Here is a 17782-nt window from a genome sequence, read left to right as displayed (position 1 = left end):
CAACGGGGTCCCCTTTCCCCCAGTCCTTTAATCCACCCCCGCGACTCGTGTGCCCCCTCCTTGAGCTCGGAGCGTGCAATAGAGCATACGATGCGTCTAGACAAAATAATGATTTGGATTTCAATACATTTGCATTCATTACCCCGGGGCACCTCTCCCTCCCTCTCTCGCTCGGTTCTACACGCTGCTCCCGTTTTCGTTTCTCCTGCCCCCGGATCGTCCCCCCCCCCTCCCCCCACCCACTCCCCACGTCCCGCTATTCCGTTTCATGTCTCGCAGAGTTACGCTCGTTATCATACGAATGCTCTGCTCGTGCCGTCGGCGCTCGTTTCGTCGCCGTCGAAATGCGATGTGGCCGGACGGGTAAGCAGCCCAGGACCCAGAGAGACCAGCTTACGCCGTCTGGCTTTTCCGCGTGCACGTGTGTGCGTGCGTGTGAAACCGACGGGTCAGTCGGAGGGTGGCTAGGAGCAAAAGAGAATACCCCAACGGCGGGGGGAGGAGTAGGAGGAGCAGGAGGGGGTGAGAGCAGCGGGAAGTTTTTTAGAGCGGCGCGAAAAAGGCGAACCAGTCTGGATTGCGAATTGCAGCGGCGCGACCGTCCGGCTAATGAGTGGCCGAGCGCCGCCGCCGCCACAGCCACAGCCGCGTTTGTATGCACCTTTTGCATTGGACACACGCGCTGTCACCGAGCTTCCGCGGCGACCAGTCACGGCAAAACGTGAAACGAGGAACGTCCCGTGCACGCAATTGCCGTTTGGCGTCACCCGTGGACCTCGCGCGGCTACGCCGGGACGAGACGCACACGAGACCCCCGAGTCTAATCGACAGTCTGCACGAACGCGTCCGTCGCGCGCGAACAAAAAGATTGCTAATTGGGTCAGTGCTTTTGCGCAAGGAAACCGTAACTCTTCGAGGGTCCTTCGTCGACGTTTCGGTACGCCAAGTCCTTCGCCTCGAGATCAAATTCTTTCGCAAGGCGGAAAGTCATCCCCGGACGTATCTTTTTATTTTTAATCGCCGCACTGACTGCCCGCGTCACCCGACACGGGTGACGGGACCTTTCATTAGGACCTACAAAAATAAATACCACGACAAATGTTAGATCAAACAATTTCTAATCGTCCGAGAGCAAAATGTTTACCTCGTGGAAAATTTCATGGGGTTCGATCTGGCGATCTTGCGAGCAGTCGTTTTATATTGACCGACAAATGAAAAACATGTACTCTTTCGATCGATCGATCTTTAAATGTAACACGGTATATTGATATCTATAAATACAATAGAGTATCGAGATAATGCACAGGGTGATTACAGCATCTAGGGCAAGTTGTATATCTTCTACGCGAAGATACAAAACGGTTTGCAAACAAAACTGTTTCACTCCTGTAATGTTTGAAAACACTCTATTTCGAAGCGTTTCGATCTATCTTAGGATGCTTATCGGTACTGTGACGCTCACACGATCGACTCTTTTCAGGGCCATTATGATGTATGTACAAAGTTCGATCGAGTTTATATCTCAAGAAGAAGTTACGTTATATCACCATTCTTTTTTCTAACTGGGTATCAAAGCTTTCTGACTCAGTATAAAAGTTTACTTAACTTTGTTCTACCATTATTATTTTTCTTTAATGTATTTTCAATCTCTGACTCTATTTGTGATTCATCGGTAGTAATTTTCCGTTTTCTATTCTTTACGGATATATAATGCGGTAAAACGTCGAATACTGGTACATTTAATAAAGTCAAAATCATATTCGTATAAACGCGTACAACTACTGTCATAGTATATATTAGTTGAATTAATCATACATATACGCATTGTCAAATACACTAGAAATAAATAAAGAATCAAAGACTTACAGGTTCAGTTCTGCCATCTCCTTCCTTTCCCAGTGATTGACCCTCGTTCCAACCCATCTTCAATAGGAGCTTGAATCCTCTGTTGTCTTTTGCAATAGATCTATGAATGAAACACGAATGATTAAGAATTTTTAATTGCTATAAACTAAAATTTTACAGATAGGGAAGTAAAAAACTTTTTTTTTATTACTATTGTAATTAGTTTATTTATATTCATTATTTACTTAGAACACAAATACTGTAGCATACTTCTAAAAATTTTGAACCTAAAATTTGTAATACTTACACGTCCGTTGAACTTTGATGGGTTTTAACGTGATGATTCGAAGAACCGACAAAATGTCTTCTGTTTTGGGCTCTGTCTTGGTATCCTGATGCTAGTTGGCTCGCGGTCGCGATATTGTCCTTTTCCACCCCAAATTTGTGCTTCAATCGTCTCAATTCTTGCTTGTAAAGGTCTTTCTTGGAAGTTTTGTTTTCTTCCGTAATACTGTTATGTTGAACGAGCCCAGGCTCGCAATGACCACAGGTTTCGTTTCCATTATGAATGTGGCACAATAGTTTGGTACTTCCAACTTGTATAATTGAGCCGTGCAAAACTTCGTAGAGATCGGATTCCTGTTTAGCTACAGACAGTCTTTTACCGTTCAAAAACGTACCATTTCTCGATCCTAAATCTACGATTTGATAAACTTTCTTATCCTCATCGTATGAAAATCGGGCATGATGCTGAGACAAAAAATGCAACACGCATTACATTGTATAAAATTCTGTGTAACAACTACAGTAGTGCCCACTTAAGTGACCGCATTTTTGCCCACTTAAGTGTCTCTTTCCTTATCTCTGTTGAATTCTGAGAAGTAACCATGCCCACATAAATGACCACGACCGGTCCCGAACGTGGTCACTTAAGTGGGCACTACTGTATAAGCGTTTATGACTACTTACCTTACTAACGTTTATATCGGGTATAACTACTGAATGGTCACCTTCCCGACCGATTGAACCACCTGTATATGCAACAAGGAAAAGACTTCCAACTTTTAATTTCGGCAAATTAGTTTCTTTAACGATGATTCTCATGCACGGTGGATACACTTTTGCTAAGTCTGAAATAAAAAAAAATACTGTTGGTAGGATCATATACTAACCAATATTCGCAATTTCATAGCATGTATCAAATATTACTTGCAAACGCATACTTGTATCGTTACGTATATAATTGTTATCTAATTATGGATAAAAACGGCACTTCTAATAAAATATTTAAAAAAAAATATTAAAAGCTGCTGTTGTTAGGTTATGTGAACACGTAAATCAATAAAATAAAGCCTCCACTCTTGCAGCAAGTGACATTTGAAAAAACAAATTAAAAATAAACCTTGATCTTCTTCGTGGTCACTGTCACTACTAGTACATAATTCTGGAGTAATGTCATTAGAATTGCTGTCATTATCGTTGCTTGAACATTCACCCTCCTCAAGTTCGTTATCATCCAAATGTTCTTCTCTTTTTGCAAGTTTGCGTTTTTTCCCCTCATCCTACAAGAGAGACATGTGTGCATATTAAAAGCATAGGATAATTACCTAGAGCTTGATGCCTGTATTTTTCAATTGATATATTTGAAAGGCCGTTTATTAACTCATGTATGTCATCCAAAACCTGAAACCCAAAATTTTCATCTATGATCTGTCAATATATTATAGATGACAATAAATCTCAACCTTATTTGCCTTTCTAGTTTTCTGCTCCTTCTTGCTTTGAATGTCCGTGGATGCTTCGGTTGCAGCTACTTGTGCTTGACTATGGAACTGATACGTTCCACTGGCTTCGTCGTAATAATAATATGTACCTGAGTTGCCATCATAATATAAACCTTGTTTCTAAAGTATATTTTTTAAATATATTTAAATATCAATTGTCAAATAACATTATAAAAATGTTATATTGCAGCTCTGTCATAAATACTTACAGCATCATAATAATATCCACTGTTATAATCATAATATAGACCTGAAGTCTCCTCATAAACAAAACCAGTTTGCAACAGAGCAGATTCAGCAGCTTCTTTAACTTGGTCTACAATACTGGCTGATGTTTTATCATTATTAGTGTTCCAATTGTGTAAGAGATGTGTCTCTTTCTCATACTCCAAAGGATTTGTTTGGGTTCCATAATCAATTAATGTTTTACTTTTTAATAATTTCTGATTCCTCTGTAATTAATGTAAGTATACATCAAAACCTAGAATGAGAGATGCAAAATACATTGAAAGAATGTAATCCTTACATGTTCATTAAGTTTGCTCCTTAATTTAGCAATTTTTTTGTTTTGCTTTTTAATATGTTCGCGCATTCTCTGAATAAATCTCAAAACATGAGGAACATTACATAGTTCTTCTTGAAAATCTTCTTCAAAATCTGACTTTATTTCTCCTTCATCACTTTCACTAGGTTCATTATAATCTATCATTTTTTCACCTCATACACTGAAGATAATAAGATACTTATAACACACAAAATTTCATATTTCACCCATACTTCGTATATTATTTAAATCTTAAAGTTCTCTTTAATTTAAAGATTTCTAACTAATAAATTTGTCGGAAAATCAATTGAAAATTTTCTAGCACGATGAAAACATATGACGTAATAAAACGTACGAAATTTTATATTTTTCATCCATTCGTAAACAAAACTATCGGATGTCTCTTATATAACCTCAACATATTACGAATATTCTAAATTACTAATATCTAAATATAATTTATAACGTTGTAATTGAAATTGTAAGTACAAATAATGTTCTTCCAATCTTATAAATAAAAGTAAATGGAGTACAAATTAAGTAAATAATATTGATGCATTACATGATAGGGTAACTCAGTAGGGTAACCTAGACCTAACCCAGACCTAACCCAGACTTTTGAGTTCAGCAACCAAATCAAAATCTGTTGAATTTACGCTCGAATTACTGTATCTGACACATATACTTTCATTCATAGCATGACACAAAAAATAAATGATTACATTGAATGAATAAATGTCGTTACAAAGCTTACAATTCATAGTTATAGTGTTAATTTATTGATAATAAGTAACCAATCGTTCTACTTATGCATTTCTTTTTACACTATGAATTTGTACCTTTTACGATGTTCTTTGAAATTCGTATCCCCTGTGTTGTGAATGATTAATGTAGAAAACGATTACATAGATAGTACATTAACACGAGCGGGAAAAACAGGAGCGCATATTTCGTATGTACGTAAATAAGTGAAGTTTCCTACACCGACTGCACTGACATCTGGAAACAGCTGTTAGTTAACACCCCCAAGCATCATGGCTGCTTCCAGTCTGATGGAGCCGTTGAAAATGACGTTTGCTGGGTAAAACGCGATCAAACAGTGCCTAAATATCATTCATTTGTAAGACAAAAGTAAATATTGTGCACGTGATTAAAAAATATTAGATATTTCTCGTGTCAGCGGTTTCAAAAATGACTTTCGTATAATTCTTTTTCAATTTGTATGCGAATGTCCTTCCTACGTTACTTGTCTTTTACGGACAGTAATCAGTGTTTTGTTGAGGCATTATTCGAGATAATACGTGCGTTCTATTGTCAGGACATGTTACAATGATGCCGATAAAGGGTAACCAGGATGTGGCGTGTTTTCTTGTCACCAAACACTCGTGGAAGGGGAAGTAAGTGCGCGTTTCTTTTAATCTTCGTGTTGCGTTGAAAGTTTCGTTGATTTTGTATGAATCAATGTTAACAATTTGTAATTAACTCTATTACAAACAATGGAATTGCATATGTAGTTACACATGGTTTGGAACTTTCTGTTAACCTATTTGTAAAATAAAACAACATCATTGTTATAAAATCCACATACATACATGTTTTATTTCTACAAGGTTTAACTTGAGAAATAAAATAATTAACGATATAATTAAATTACTATCGATAGTATAACAATATAATAAGAAACAGTTAATCAAAACTTCCATATATTTGTGTTCTAATGAAAAGATGTTAGCATCAATATTATGATTAATATTACTAATCTATTCTCAATGTATTTTAATATTAAATAAATCATCATAAAACTACAATGCAGTTTAATATATTGAAAATAATTTTTTATGATTTCTCATTACTTTAAATCTTCTGTTTAATAAGTATCCTTATTGTATAGATTAAAATATTTCTGAGCATTTATAAGATACATGTTATTTATCATAAATTATTACTGTATCCTAAATATTTTATAGAATATTAATCTTGTTTTGTGATATCAATATCAAAGAAAAGTAATATTTATCTCTTATAATATAGGTATAAACGTATTTTTTCGATTGGATCCATGGGTATAACAACATACAATCCCACCACATTAGATGTCACAAACAGATGGGAATATTCTGATTTCATAAGTGTGCAGCCAATAAACAGAAATCAATTGGGTTCTCATGAATTTAGTATTACAATGCGCAAAGAACGTAAAGTTGACAATATGAAATTTAGTTCAGAATATAGAGTTCATTTATTAACCGAGGCTCTTAAATATAGGAATCAATTTGTTGAGAAATCTAAAGAAATTTTGGTGAGTTATATACTCTCTATGATATGTTTACACTGATAAGCTTAGAATTGAAATTCAATCTAGGTTGTTATCAGCCTAGCCATATGGTCAATAATGTCTTGATTAAAATGTCCTGTATAGCATTGCAATTGAATAAAGTTTAACCGTTTGAGTACCAGAGGTCTTTAAAAAAAACACGATCGAAAAAAGCCGAACAGCGCGATAGCGCTCGTCTTAATCTATGTTTGCTATTGTTAGTTCTTAAAATTTTTCATATTTTTAATTTGTAACTTATTATTTTATGAAATACATATATATATGCTATTAGTTTATGATAGGTAAGAACGAAGTACATAATGTATTATTTGGATTACTTATATACAAAAATGTAGCGATGCGACACGCGTTTTTTCGACATGAAATCTGAAGAGCGCGAAAGCGGCGCGCGGGGACTCAAACGATTAAATAGTTTCTTTTAAATAAATTATTAAATGAATATTATGATTTTAATTTATTAAGTAATTTAATATTATTATTTTATTATAATTAAATTATAATATTTTTTTCTTTAATAGAGGTATCAAGCTTACAAGCATCATTGGTCTGATACAAGATTACCAGTTGTATTAGAAGTGACACCATATAGTCTTGACCAATTAGATCCGGCAACTAACATGGTATTAGCCAGTTATTGTTATAAAGATTTTGAAGGGATTGCTACAATGAAAGATTATCCTAATGGATTTGTAATTGTGTGCGGTGGATTTGGACGTTTACACCTATTTGCTTCCCAACATATGGAAGAGATTAAGAAAAAGCTGCTTGAATCAGCTATGAACAATTTAGGTATCAGCATAAAAGTTTTGAAAGAACCAATCAAACTAGACGATTTCGTTGCTCAAAGACTGGGCAAGTTTAGCGGAGACGAACATATAACAAGCGTATCAGAATTCACTGTTCATAAATACTCATCTAGGCACATAGATCCTCAGAGAAGAACTCTTTGTCTTTCGGATACTTGTTTATTGGAGAGAGATCCTCAGACATATAATGTTTGTACTCTTAGACCTTTATCAGATATATTTGCTTTGGTCCGCGATAACGAAAATCCACAACTATTTACTATACAATACCTTAATGGTCAAACACGCAGTTACACTGCAACAGATAGAGATTCCTTATTAGCATCCTTATTGGATGGTGTTAGAGCATCTGGTAACAGAGATGTTCATGTCAGAATGTATCCTGTAAATAGAGGAAAAAGACTTGGACCTCTGAATTTACCTGTTGATGAAGAAGTTGAAACATCTCATCTTAAATTTCTTCAGCAAACACCCACTGGACGTACTTTTGCTGAAATTTTGGAAAGATTTAATGCAAATATTCCCTATAGCGGTCTGAATTATTCTGTGACCCAAGATGTAAGATTAATTAAATGTACAGTAGTGTCCACTTAAGTGTCCGCGGTTATTTCCACCAATTCTTTGAAGCCAAGCGGCTTCGAATATCGAGCGTGTCGAGCGTAACTTGACGCCGATCTTTATCGAAAGATTGTATATACGGTTTCGGGTGTCAGCTATTGTATCTCACTCACACTTATCTTCTTTCCTTATTTTCGTTGAGTTCTAAGAAGTAACCATGCCCACTTAAACAACCGCGGTCGGTCCCGATCGCGGACACTTAAGTGGGCACTACTGTATTTAATGATATAGATATATGTATGTATGTTACATGTAGTGTTAAAACCTTGTATTTGTTCTTATATGAATGTGTATATTGATACAGTACATTGAAGCGGTGATGATTCACAAAAATTGGCATAAATATATTTATTAAACATGCTAACCAAATTCAATTATGATCTAATAAATGATGAAAAAGTTAAATCTATACTACATGTACAAAATGATTTCTAATAAAGCGTTTTTCATAATATACTTTATCTTTAAAAATTATTTCATTATTACTCTTTTCATATAATATTCTCGAGAATTATTGAATTTAAAAGTAGATTATAACTACTTATATTAATAAATAGATTGCACAACAAGTTACACGTATATTTTCTCTTTTTGTCCAGGATGTTATACCGCTTGAATGGACTGTAACTAGAATGCAACTGCAAATAGTTCATACAGTAAATAACTACTTGCAGGGTCTTTTTACTGAAAATAAAGATAAACTTATTCTTGGAGCTTTATATACATTGGTCAGTAAAGATTTGGAAACAAACAATGAAATAGAAGTACAATTTCATGCTATAAGAAGATTGGTTGCTAGTAAAATTGGTTTCACTGCATTTACAACTCTTCCTGGATTCAGGGAAGCTATTGGACACAAAGTTGTAAAAGCTTTAAATAGGCAAAATTTTGGTATAACACAAGCTGCTATAGATTGTATTTGTGCCCTTATGCAACCAATGCATGATGATTGTGATTTAAGACAAGAACAGTTAAACAAAAGTAGTCTTCTCAGCAGTAATAAATTCTTGGAAAGTTTACTTGATATGTGGATTAACCATATTGTAAGTGTTAAAATCCTACATTTGTCGTTTTTCTTTTTCGAAGTATTTTTTTTTGTATAGATTAATCATATTAATTTGCCCCCCGGCGGGCGCGCCCGTGTACAGAGTACACAACTTAGTTTCACGACTTAGTCTTCCGTCAAAAATTTTTCAAAAGGTTTTTCTATTTATTTGACCCAAAAGTTAAAATTTCATAATATTAACGCCGTGTGTACGGACTACGAAAAAAGGCGCGCCTGCCGGAGGGTTAATATTTTTAAATAACTGTTTACCTATCTGTAAAACAATACTATTATGTTTTTTTTAATATTTCAGAATCATAGTACAGGTGCTCTGGTAGTTTCTGCCATGCTTGACCTTTTGACTTTTGCTCTATGTGTACCATACAGTGAAACAACTGATGGTAAACATTTCGACAACCTTTTAGAAATGGTTGCTGCAAGAGGCAGGTCACTTTTTAAATTATTCCAGCATCCATCGCTAGCTATTGTTAAAGGTGCTGGATTGATAATGAGGGCAATTATTGAAGAGGGCGCGCCAGAGATTGCAGCAAAAATGCAAGAACTTGCACTTGCTGAGGGAGCTTTGCCAAGACATCTGTTAAATAGTCTTTTTACTCTTGGTACTGATGGTAGACTGTTAACACACAGACAGTTGTGTAGACATCTCGTAGGACTTTGGGTTACAGGACATCCTACAGCTATGGGTCTATTGAAAAGGATCATGGTAAATTATTATTGACTGAAGTTATATTATTTTCATTTAATTACAAAAATGAAAATATCTAAGTTTGTATTCATTGTGCATTTGTACAGCCTGTTGGTTTATTAAATTACTTAGACTCTGACGAAAAAGTCCCCGATTCATTTCTTGAAAAAGAAAGATTAAATAATCGTGACAATTTAAAGATAGCGATAGATCATGCATCGAAAAACAAAAAAAGTCCACAGTGGATTGCTATCGAGCGTCAAATGCGTATGGTTGAGAAACATGTCGAGCATGCTCTTCAGCATTGGGGAGCCAGAATTGGCATTGAGCGTAAAGAGAAAATTAAGGAACGTCCAATAGTATTAAGAAAACGCAGAGAGAGAATCAAATCAGAAGCAAACTGGAATTTGTTTTATTATAAATTCAATCAGGATCATTCACTGCCGAATTTAATTTGGAACCATAAAACACGAGAGGAATTGAGAACAGCGCTTGAGAACGAGATTCGTGCATTCAGTTCTGATAAAGATTTAGCAGGTGGAACTCTAATTGCCTGGAATCATAGGGAATTTGAAGTACAGTATCAGTGCCTGTCAGATGAAGTGAAGATTGGCGATTATTACTTAAGGCTTTTGTTGGAAAAAGATAGTCCAGACAGTCCCATAAGAAAATCGTATGTGTTACAATTTTAATTTCTATTCTAGTATAATAAAACGTTCTGTAAATAATTATAGTGCTACATTTACTTGTCTCTAATATTATTTTGTGCATGTTAAGTAACGAATTATTACTTTCATCATAGGTATGAATTTTTTAACGACTTGTACCATAGATTCATATTAACAACAAAAGTTGAAATGAAGTGCCTTTGCTTGCAAGCAATGACTATAGTATATGATCGATATTACGAAGACATTGGTCCATTTTCGGACACAAAATATATTGTAGGAATGCTGGAACGTTGTACGGACAGAATGGAACGCGATAGACTAGTCATGTTTATAAATAAACTCATATTACACAGAAGGAATGTAAAGGATATAATGGATCAAAATGGAGTGCGCGCATTAGTGGATCTGTTGACATTAGCTCATTTGCATACATCTCGAGCAGTTGTACCTACACAAACTAATGTGATAGAAGCAGGACCACAGCAGCAACAAGTTATGGAGAAAGAATGGTACTATAATGATGGAGATCAACGAAAAGGACCTATAAGCTTGAAAGATTTAAAAGAGCTGTATCTAACAAATCAAATTTCATACAAAACAAAAGTTTGGGCACCGGGATTAGATGGATGGCGTATGGTTTCGCAAGTTCCACAATTAAAATGGACGTTAGTTGCGAAAGGAGTATCAGTAATAAACGAAAGCGAATTGGCAACTTTAATTCTAAATATTTTAATCAAAATGTGCGAATATTTTCCAAGTAGGGATGTTGACGACGCGGTAATCAGACCCCTACCGCGAATGAAGCGGTTGTTATCTGATCTTCAGTGCCTACCTCATATTGTTCAACTTTTATTAACTTTCGACCCAGTTTTAGTTGAGAAAGTAGCTACTTTATTATGTGAAATAATGCGGGATAATGCAGACGTTTCAAAAATTTATCTTACTGGTGTCTTCTACTTCATATTAATGTATACTGGTTCTAATGTATTACCAGTAGCAAGATTTTTACAAACTACACACACGAAACAAGCTTTTAGAAGCGATGATGTAAGTATGCTCGAAAACACGCATTTCTATCACTTATGAAATAAAACAGTGTCATCGTGTAACTTTTCTTGATACATATATAAAAGCACTAAGTTTTAAATATATTAAACTACGCTTGCTCAACTATTTTTTATTGAATTAATTTTCTATGATACCATTTTTTGTAGAATGTAACTCCCGATATTATGCAGCGAAGTATTCTTGGGCAACTTTTACCCGATGCGATGGTTAGTTATTTAGAAAATCACGGCGCGGAGAAGTTTGCGCAAATATTCCTCGGAGATTTCGATACGCCCGAAGCTATTTGGAATGCCGAGATGAGAAGAATGCTTATTGAAAAAATAGCAACACATATCGCAGATTTCTCTCCAAAATTAAGAAGTCACACTATGGCTAGGTATCAATATATTGCTATACCTGCAATAAGGTATCCGCAATTAGAAAAGGAATTATTCTGTCAAATATTTTATTTGCGGCACCTTTGCGATACTGTAAGATTTCCACAATGGCCTATTCCTGAACCTGTGAGTGAATAAGAAACGAATATATTTCGAAATATATCTCTATAAAATTCTAAAATGCATTTGACATAGTAACACGTAATGTTTAGGTGCGGTTATTAAAAGACGTACTAGACACATGGAAAAAAGAAGTAGAGAAGAAACCGCCACTGATGACAGTGGACGAAGCCTATAAAGTCCTCCACTTGGCTAGTGGAAAGCAACACAATGAAGCTGAAGTTAGAAAATCTTATTATAAGCTTGCACAAATGTATCATCCTGATAAAAATCCACAAGGCAGAGTAAGTTATTGCGCAATTCCTATTAATATAAAAAATTTAAATGTATGTCTCACGGAAATATAATTTTATTTATAGGATAAATTTGAAGCTGTCAATCAAGCATATGAATTTTTGTGTAGTCGAAGTTGTTGGTCTACCGACGGTCCAAACCCTGATAATATAGTGCTCATCTTAAAAACACAAAGCATTCTTTTTCATAGATATTCCGATGAACTTCAACCTTATAAATATGCAGGATATCCGCAATTAATCAAAACAATCAAATTAGAAACGGATGACGAACAATTATTCTCAAAATCTGCACCGCTACTAGCTGCTGCTAGCGAACTTGCATATCATACAGTACATTGTTCTGCTTTGAATGCAGAGGAGCTTCGCAGAGAAGGGGGATTAGATATTCTGTTAGAGGCTTATACACGATGTGTTTCCGTTTTAAATAAATCTAGTAAGCATGGTGATGTAGCAGTACAAGTCTGCATGCATATTACTAGGTGTTTCTCAGTTGCTGGATCGTTTAGAGGTTGTAAAGACAGAATTATTGAACTACCGCAATTAGTTAAAGATCTTTGTAGAATATTACATTTCAAGGTTAGTTATTATATTTAATATGAATTTAATTTTAATTTAATATTTCAAATTAAATTTACTTATACATATTTCTATTGTTGTTCAAATTATGTAAATCTTTTTTATCCTGTTTACAGCATTTAACAAAGTTATGCTCAGTGGCCACAGAATGTATTTCTTCTCTTGCTACGGACAGCGTGTTGCAAATGCAATTGTTACAATCTGGAGCTTTGTGGCATTTATTGCTGTTTATGTTCAATTATGATTATACGTTGGAAGAAGGTGGCGTTGAAAGAAATCAGGATGAAAATCGTCAAGAAGTGGCCAATAATTTAGCTAAATTAGCAGTTCGAGCTTGTGTTAGATTAGGCGGTTACATGACTGAAGAAAACGAAACACCTCTCAATCCTGTCACAGTTGCTGCCCTAGAAAGTTTATTAACGCCTTATCTTGCGCGTCAACTTGCGAAAAATAAACCGGAGGAAATATTGAAAATCCTAAACTCAAATTGCTCGAATCCATATTTAATTTGGGACAATGGAACGAGAGCAGAATTGAATGAATATTTGGAAGCTAAACGACAAGAAAGATTAAATGGCAGCGACAGTTTTGAGCACGATTTTAGCGACTTTAAGTACAGCGTTCATGCCGACGAACTTATTATTGGAGAGATATTTGTAAAAATATACAATGAACAACCTGTGTTCCCCATAGAGGTAACGTATTTTCTTTTCCATAAAAAAAGTACATCTTGTTAATGAAAAGAAACATATATTCATGCTCTAAAAAATTAATATATTACAGAATCCTAAAAGTTTTACGATCAACTTACTTGACTTTTTATCCGGATCGTGGGAATACTTAACATCAGTGGGAAATGTAGCACTAGTTAAAAAGGATCAAGAAAAATTAGATCATATTGCTATGTCATTAGAAGCGTTAAGAAATGTGATTAAAAATAATCCGGGGATAGAATTACAATGTATAGGACATTTTAGATTATTATTTGGACTTTTAAGTTGCAACAATTTCAAGTTAATTCAAAAAAGCGCGCTTGAAGTAATTAGCAATGTTACAAAAAATCAAGAATGTGTGGATGATATTGCAGCAAATGAAGTTATAGTGCATTTGTTATTGGCTTTAAATACTTTAAAGGAGAGTCAGCTTCTTATACTAGAAACATTATATGCTCTAATGAGCTCGACAAAAATCGTCAAAGATGCACTGTCTAAAGGTACGTGCATATAAATTTCACGATCGCGTGCTTATTCTGTATTATCGCCTTACAACAAAAGTTACGTGCATTTATAGGAGCTGTTGTGTACGTTCTCGATCTATTTTGCAATTCGAATAATACTCAAATACGCGAAGCTGCTGCAGAAATGCTTGGCAAAATGTCATCTGACAAGTTAGCCGGGCCAAAAGTGAAATTGGATTTATCTAAATTTTTACCTAGATTATTTAGCGAAGCGATACGTGATGCTCCCAAACAGTGCGTACATATGTTTGAAACAACACATGAAAATCCTGAATTAATTTGGGACGACAATGCCAAAGCTAGAGCTTCTAGGATTGTGACTGAATTAAAAGAGGAGTATGTATACGTTATTTTAAAATATCACCAACGCTATTCCACATATTCTATTGGTTTTACAGCAGTGCATAATTTTTTCTAGATATTATGCATTGCAGAGGAGAAATCCGAATGCAATATTGAAGTTACCTGATACTCAAAGTAATATTGATATCGCAACAAATGAACCTGTAGTGGGCGGTGTATATCTCAGATTATTCATAGCCAGCCCTGCATGGGCTTTGAGAAAACCTAAAGAATTTTTAAGCGAACTTCTGGATACAACGTTAACATTCATGTCCAAGGAAAAAACTGATGTAAGTGTAAGATTGGTATTTAATCTGCCGCTAATAAGAAATATGTCTACTTTTCGGTAGTATTTAATCGTTTTCAAATTAAAATCTTATTTTATAATGTTCTCATAAATAGCCGGATATGTTAGAATTAACGACTCAAGCACTAGTATGTCTACTTCAAGCACAACCAAGTTTAGCAGACCAAGTTCCATCATTAGGCCACATACCTAGGCTTTGTCGACAAATGGCAATGCAAAATAATCAACCATCTGTATATAAAACTGCAATATTAATACTTCATCAATTAGCAACGAGCGAAGTAAGTTCGACATTCTTTATATCAAACATCTGATAATATCTGCTAAAATCTATGCAAACTGTGTCACTTCTTTCAGACTTGTATATCGTCAATTTGTCAAACCGAATGTATAAGCCCATTGAAACATGCTATGCAATCTAGGCGTGATATGATAGCGATAGCGTGCGAAACGTTAAATAGATTATTTTCGACTAATGAAGATAGACTTATAAAACAGGTGAGCTATCATATTATCCTTTTTTGTGATTTTGTAAATTAATCGGAAATGCGATTACTCCGCGAAATTTATTTATCTAATACTATATTATCTAGGCTTTGGATGCTGAAATGGTACCTTATCTATTGAATATATTGGACGGACGATTAGATATTATTGAAAATCCGGCGACAACCAAAGCTCAAATAGTTAAAGCTTTGAAAGCTATGACTAGAAGTTTGTTGTTAGGGGAGAAAGTAAATGCTATACTGGAAAAGTCAAGTGTGTGGGCAGAATACAAAGATCAGCGACATGATCTGTTCATTTCTAATACCAACAATTCTGGTTATCTTACTGGTAAGATATGCATATAATATATCGTACGTGTTATTGTATATAAAATATTTAAACGCAAATTGTGCATCACATAGCTGGAACACCGGTGTCTGCTGGTTATTTAACGGCTGGTCCAAGTAGCACTCTAACAACTGGCCCACCACCAGTTGACAAAGAAGATACTTTAATTAACAGGAATGATAGTATCTGATATAGGTAGCATTGCAAGTAAAAACGAGAGGCAGTAAAAATGCTAATCCTTAAATTCCTATCGGTAAATCCTACCGATATAAAGACTACATTGCCTGTGATTTTCGGCTCCTTAAAATAAGGAATTTATCAATCGAATAATGTTTTTGTTAAATTTACATTTATATTAAAATTATTATGATATATATAATGATACTCTTTATTATGCTGTATAGGCAAATTATATAATTACGTAAGTAATATCATTCTTTACAGCGGTGTTAGCGTGTGGCAAAAGATAGTATTCAATGAAAGTCTATTATTAAATAAATTTTTCTCGTCGAATCTAAAGTTTTGTAAAGAAAAATTTTAGTTTGTATTTAGCAAATCTTGTAACACAAGTTTTCATATTTATTGCAAAACAGAATTTATGTTGTTCAGAGAATTCGTTAATATCGTACAAGAGGTTAGATTCATCCATCTATCAAAGTAATAATGTGAAGAAAAAAAACATGGGTCCTTTGAAAACCTGAAGAAACATTTGCAACTTGTTGAAATTAAAAATACGATATATACGTATTATACAAAAATTTATACGTAGTGTAACAATTTTCTCTGTGATAGCATATGAATTGTGAAGAGAATATTGTAGAAAATACATGTTTTCGGGAAAGGAAATGTTTTATTGCAAAGGAAACATGTTTTCGGGAACTCGCATTCTTGGTAAACAGAGGAATGACGTATGCAATATTTATCATTATTGCTGTATTCAAGTGTGATTAGTACTCCTTGCAAGATTTTTAAAGAATGTATTATATGTATTTTAAATACCTATAAATGAAAACAGTACCTATTTGGTCCAAATTTCAAATGTTCTGAGCCCCATATGTCACCGAAATATTATTACCATCGCCGTTACATAAAAGCATTATAGTACACGTCACTTAATAATATACTTTCAGGTGTTAATAGCATTTTTTGATACTGCAAGATGCTTTCACTTTTTAGGTCTAATATAAACAAAAATATAAAGACTCTGTTTTTTCATACATTCAGAAATACGAAATTTTATAATGTAAAATCGATTTGCTGTTGCTTTTTTATAGTGATTTCATGCTAGTTATTTTTCCAACGAATTTTGTAAGGAAACTAAGAATTTACGAGTGTATATTGGATGCCTGCTGACGAATTAATCGATTGTAAAAACATATGTACGTAATCGCAACTGAAAAATCGAATGTATACATTAAACGTGATGTTTAGTCGTTATTTCCGTACAGTATATGTTTTCTATTACTTTTTTTTTTTTTGTTTCTTAAAATGTTTATGTATTATAAGCGTATTCTGTTGTTCATTAATGGTTAAGACCGAAAAAATGATAAAACTTCTCGGTGATATTGAACGAGGATCTATCGAATGGAATAGATTCCATGGGTAGAGAGTTCCTCTTTCTCATATCAGTTTTTAGTATTTTAATGGAGCGATTGATTCAATGATGTTGAACATACGTAGAACTTAGGATACGAAACACGCACTTGCCATCCATCAATTGTAATACACTTTTGCTACTCTGGATCGAGGAGTCGAGCGGTCCAGGCGCATTAAAGAAAGAACATAGACAGTTCCTTTCGTGACGGTAAACGTACGTGTCTGTTGAACGCACCATATAAATTTCTATATTTACAATTCTAATAAGAAAACGGACAACCGAGTTCCTCTTAGGACCCCTTAATTTCCGACCTAGGTCACAGGAATTCGCGTGAATATGATTTTTATTCGTTCACGTGCGCTCGATTCGTCGATCGAATTACTTCGAGAATAAAGAAAACGTTGAGCAATTAATCAGAAAAAAAAGAAAAATGATCGGTCATCGAATGGAGAAGTAATAGAAAGACAATCGGCATGGTACCGGTGTGTTGTGTGTAATATTGTTACTGTCAATGAAGTAATCGAGAACAAATACAAGACAGCCTTAGTTATTTTTATTTCCGCCTGAGTTCTTAAGATCGAGAGTAAGATATTGTATATACACACATATATATATGAAAGAAGTTATACCACAGATTATTGTACGTATAATTAGAAAATAAACGATTTTGCACA

At 34.6% G+C, this 17782-nt stretch overlaps 2 protein-coding genes across 3 annotated transcripts in view; one reads left to right on the top strand and one right to left on the bottom strand.

Moving 5' to 3' along the window:
- Positions 1–5127, bottom strand: part of LOC122398687 (angiogenic factor with G patch and FHA domains 1) — a 31153-nt gene extending 26026 nt beyond the window's left edge. The window contains exons 1-8 of the mRNA XM_043398785.1: positions 5013–5127; positions 4156–4354; positions 3839–4081; positions 3591–3749; positions 3248–3407; positions 2815–2975; positions 2153–2595; positions 1867–1966 (exon numbers count right to left, since the gene is read on the bottom strand). Of these exons, the coding sequence (XP_043254720.1) occupies positions 1867–1966; positions 2153–2595; positions 2815–2975; positions 3248–3407; positions 3591–3749; positions 3839–4081; positions 4156–4338 (1449 nt within the window). The 5' untranslated portion in view covers positions 4339–4354; positions 5013–5127. The remainder of the gene's footprint in view (positions 1–1866; positions 1967–2152; positions 2596–2814; positions 2976–3247; positions 3408–3590; positions 3750–3838; positions 4082–4155; positions 4355–5012) is intronic.
- A 93-nt stretch (positions 5128–5220) lies between these two features.
- LOC122398685 (dnaJ homolog subfamily C member 13) lies at positions 5221–17573 on the top strand. 2 transcript variants are annotated; one of them, XM_043398783.1, is made up of 18 exons: positions 5221–5570; positions 6205–6472; positions 7027–7872; positions 8607–8975; positions 9291–9701; positions 9791–10356; positions 10486–11401; positions 11569–11925; positions 12012–12203; positions 12279–12791; positions 12908–13486; positions 13575–14004; positions 14082–14364; positions 14447–14660; positions 14773–14958; positions 15035–15175; positions 15271–15511; positions 15586–17573. In XM_043398783.1, exons 1-18 carry the CDS (start codon positions 5503–5505, stop codon positions 15699–15701), a joined length of 6696 nt encoding a protein of 2231 aa, XP_043254718.1. In that variant the 5' UTR covers positions 5221–5502; the 3' UTR covers positions 15702–17573. The 2 variants fall into 2 exon arrangements, with proteins under 2 accessions (XP_043254718.1, XP_043254719.1); XM_043398784.1 differs by lacking the exon at positions 5221–5570 and adding an exon at positions 5593–5696.
- The last annotated feature ends 209 nt before the right edge of the window (positions 17574–17782 follow it).

Source organism: Colletes gigas, unplaced genomic scaffold, assembly GCF_013123115.1.
Source record: "Colletes gigas isolate AHSC1104 unplaced genomic scaffold, ASM1312311v1 Colletes_gigas_Sc00012, whole genome shotgun sequence".
Classification (NCBI taxonomy): Eukaryota; Metazoa; Arthropoda; class Insecta; order Hymenoptera; family Colletidae; genus Colletes; species Colletes gigas.
The sequence above is the reverse complement of the archived record's forward strand: the minus strand, read 5'-3'. Positions and strand labels throughout refer to the sequence as shown.

What these genes read in the sequence shown, in the direction of transcription:
- LOC122398685 (XM_043398783.1), top strand. Translation starts at nt 5,503, where the DNA reads ATGATGCCGATAAAGGGTAACCAGGATGTGGCGTGTTTTCTTGTCACC. An exon ending in AAACACTCGTGGAAGGGGAA is followed by an intron (nt 5,571 to 6,204) that starts GTAAGTGCGCGT and finishes CTTATAATATAG; the next exon opens with GTATAAACGTATTTTTTCGA. An exon ending in ATTATTCTGTGACCCAAGAT is followed by an intron (nt 7,873 to 8,606) that starts GTAAGATTAATT and finishes AACTACTTGCAG; the next exon opens with GGTCTTTTTACTGAAAATAA.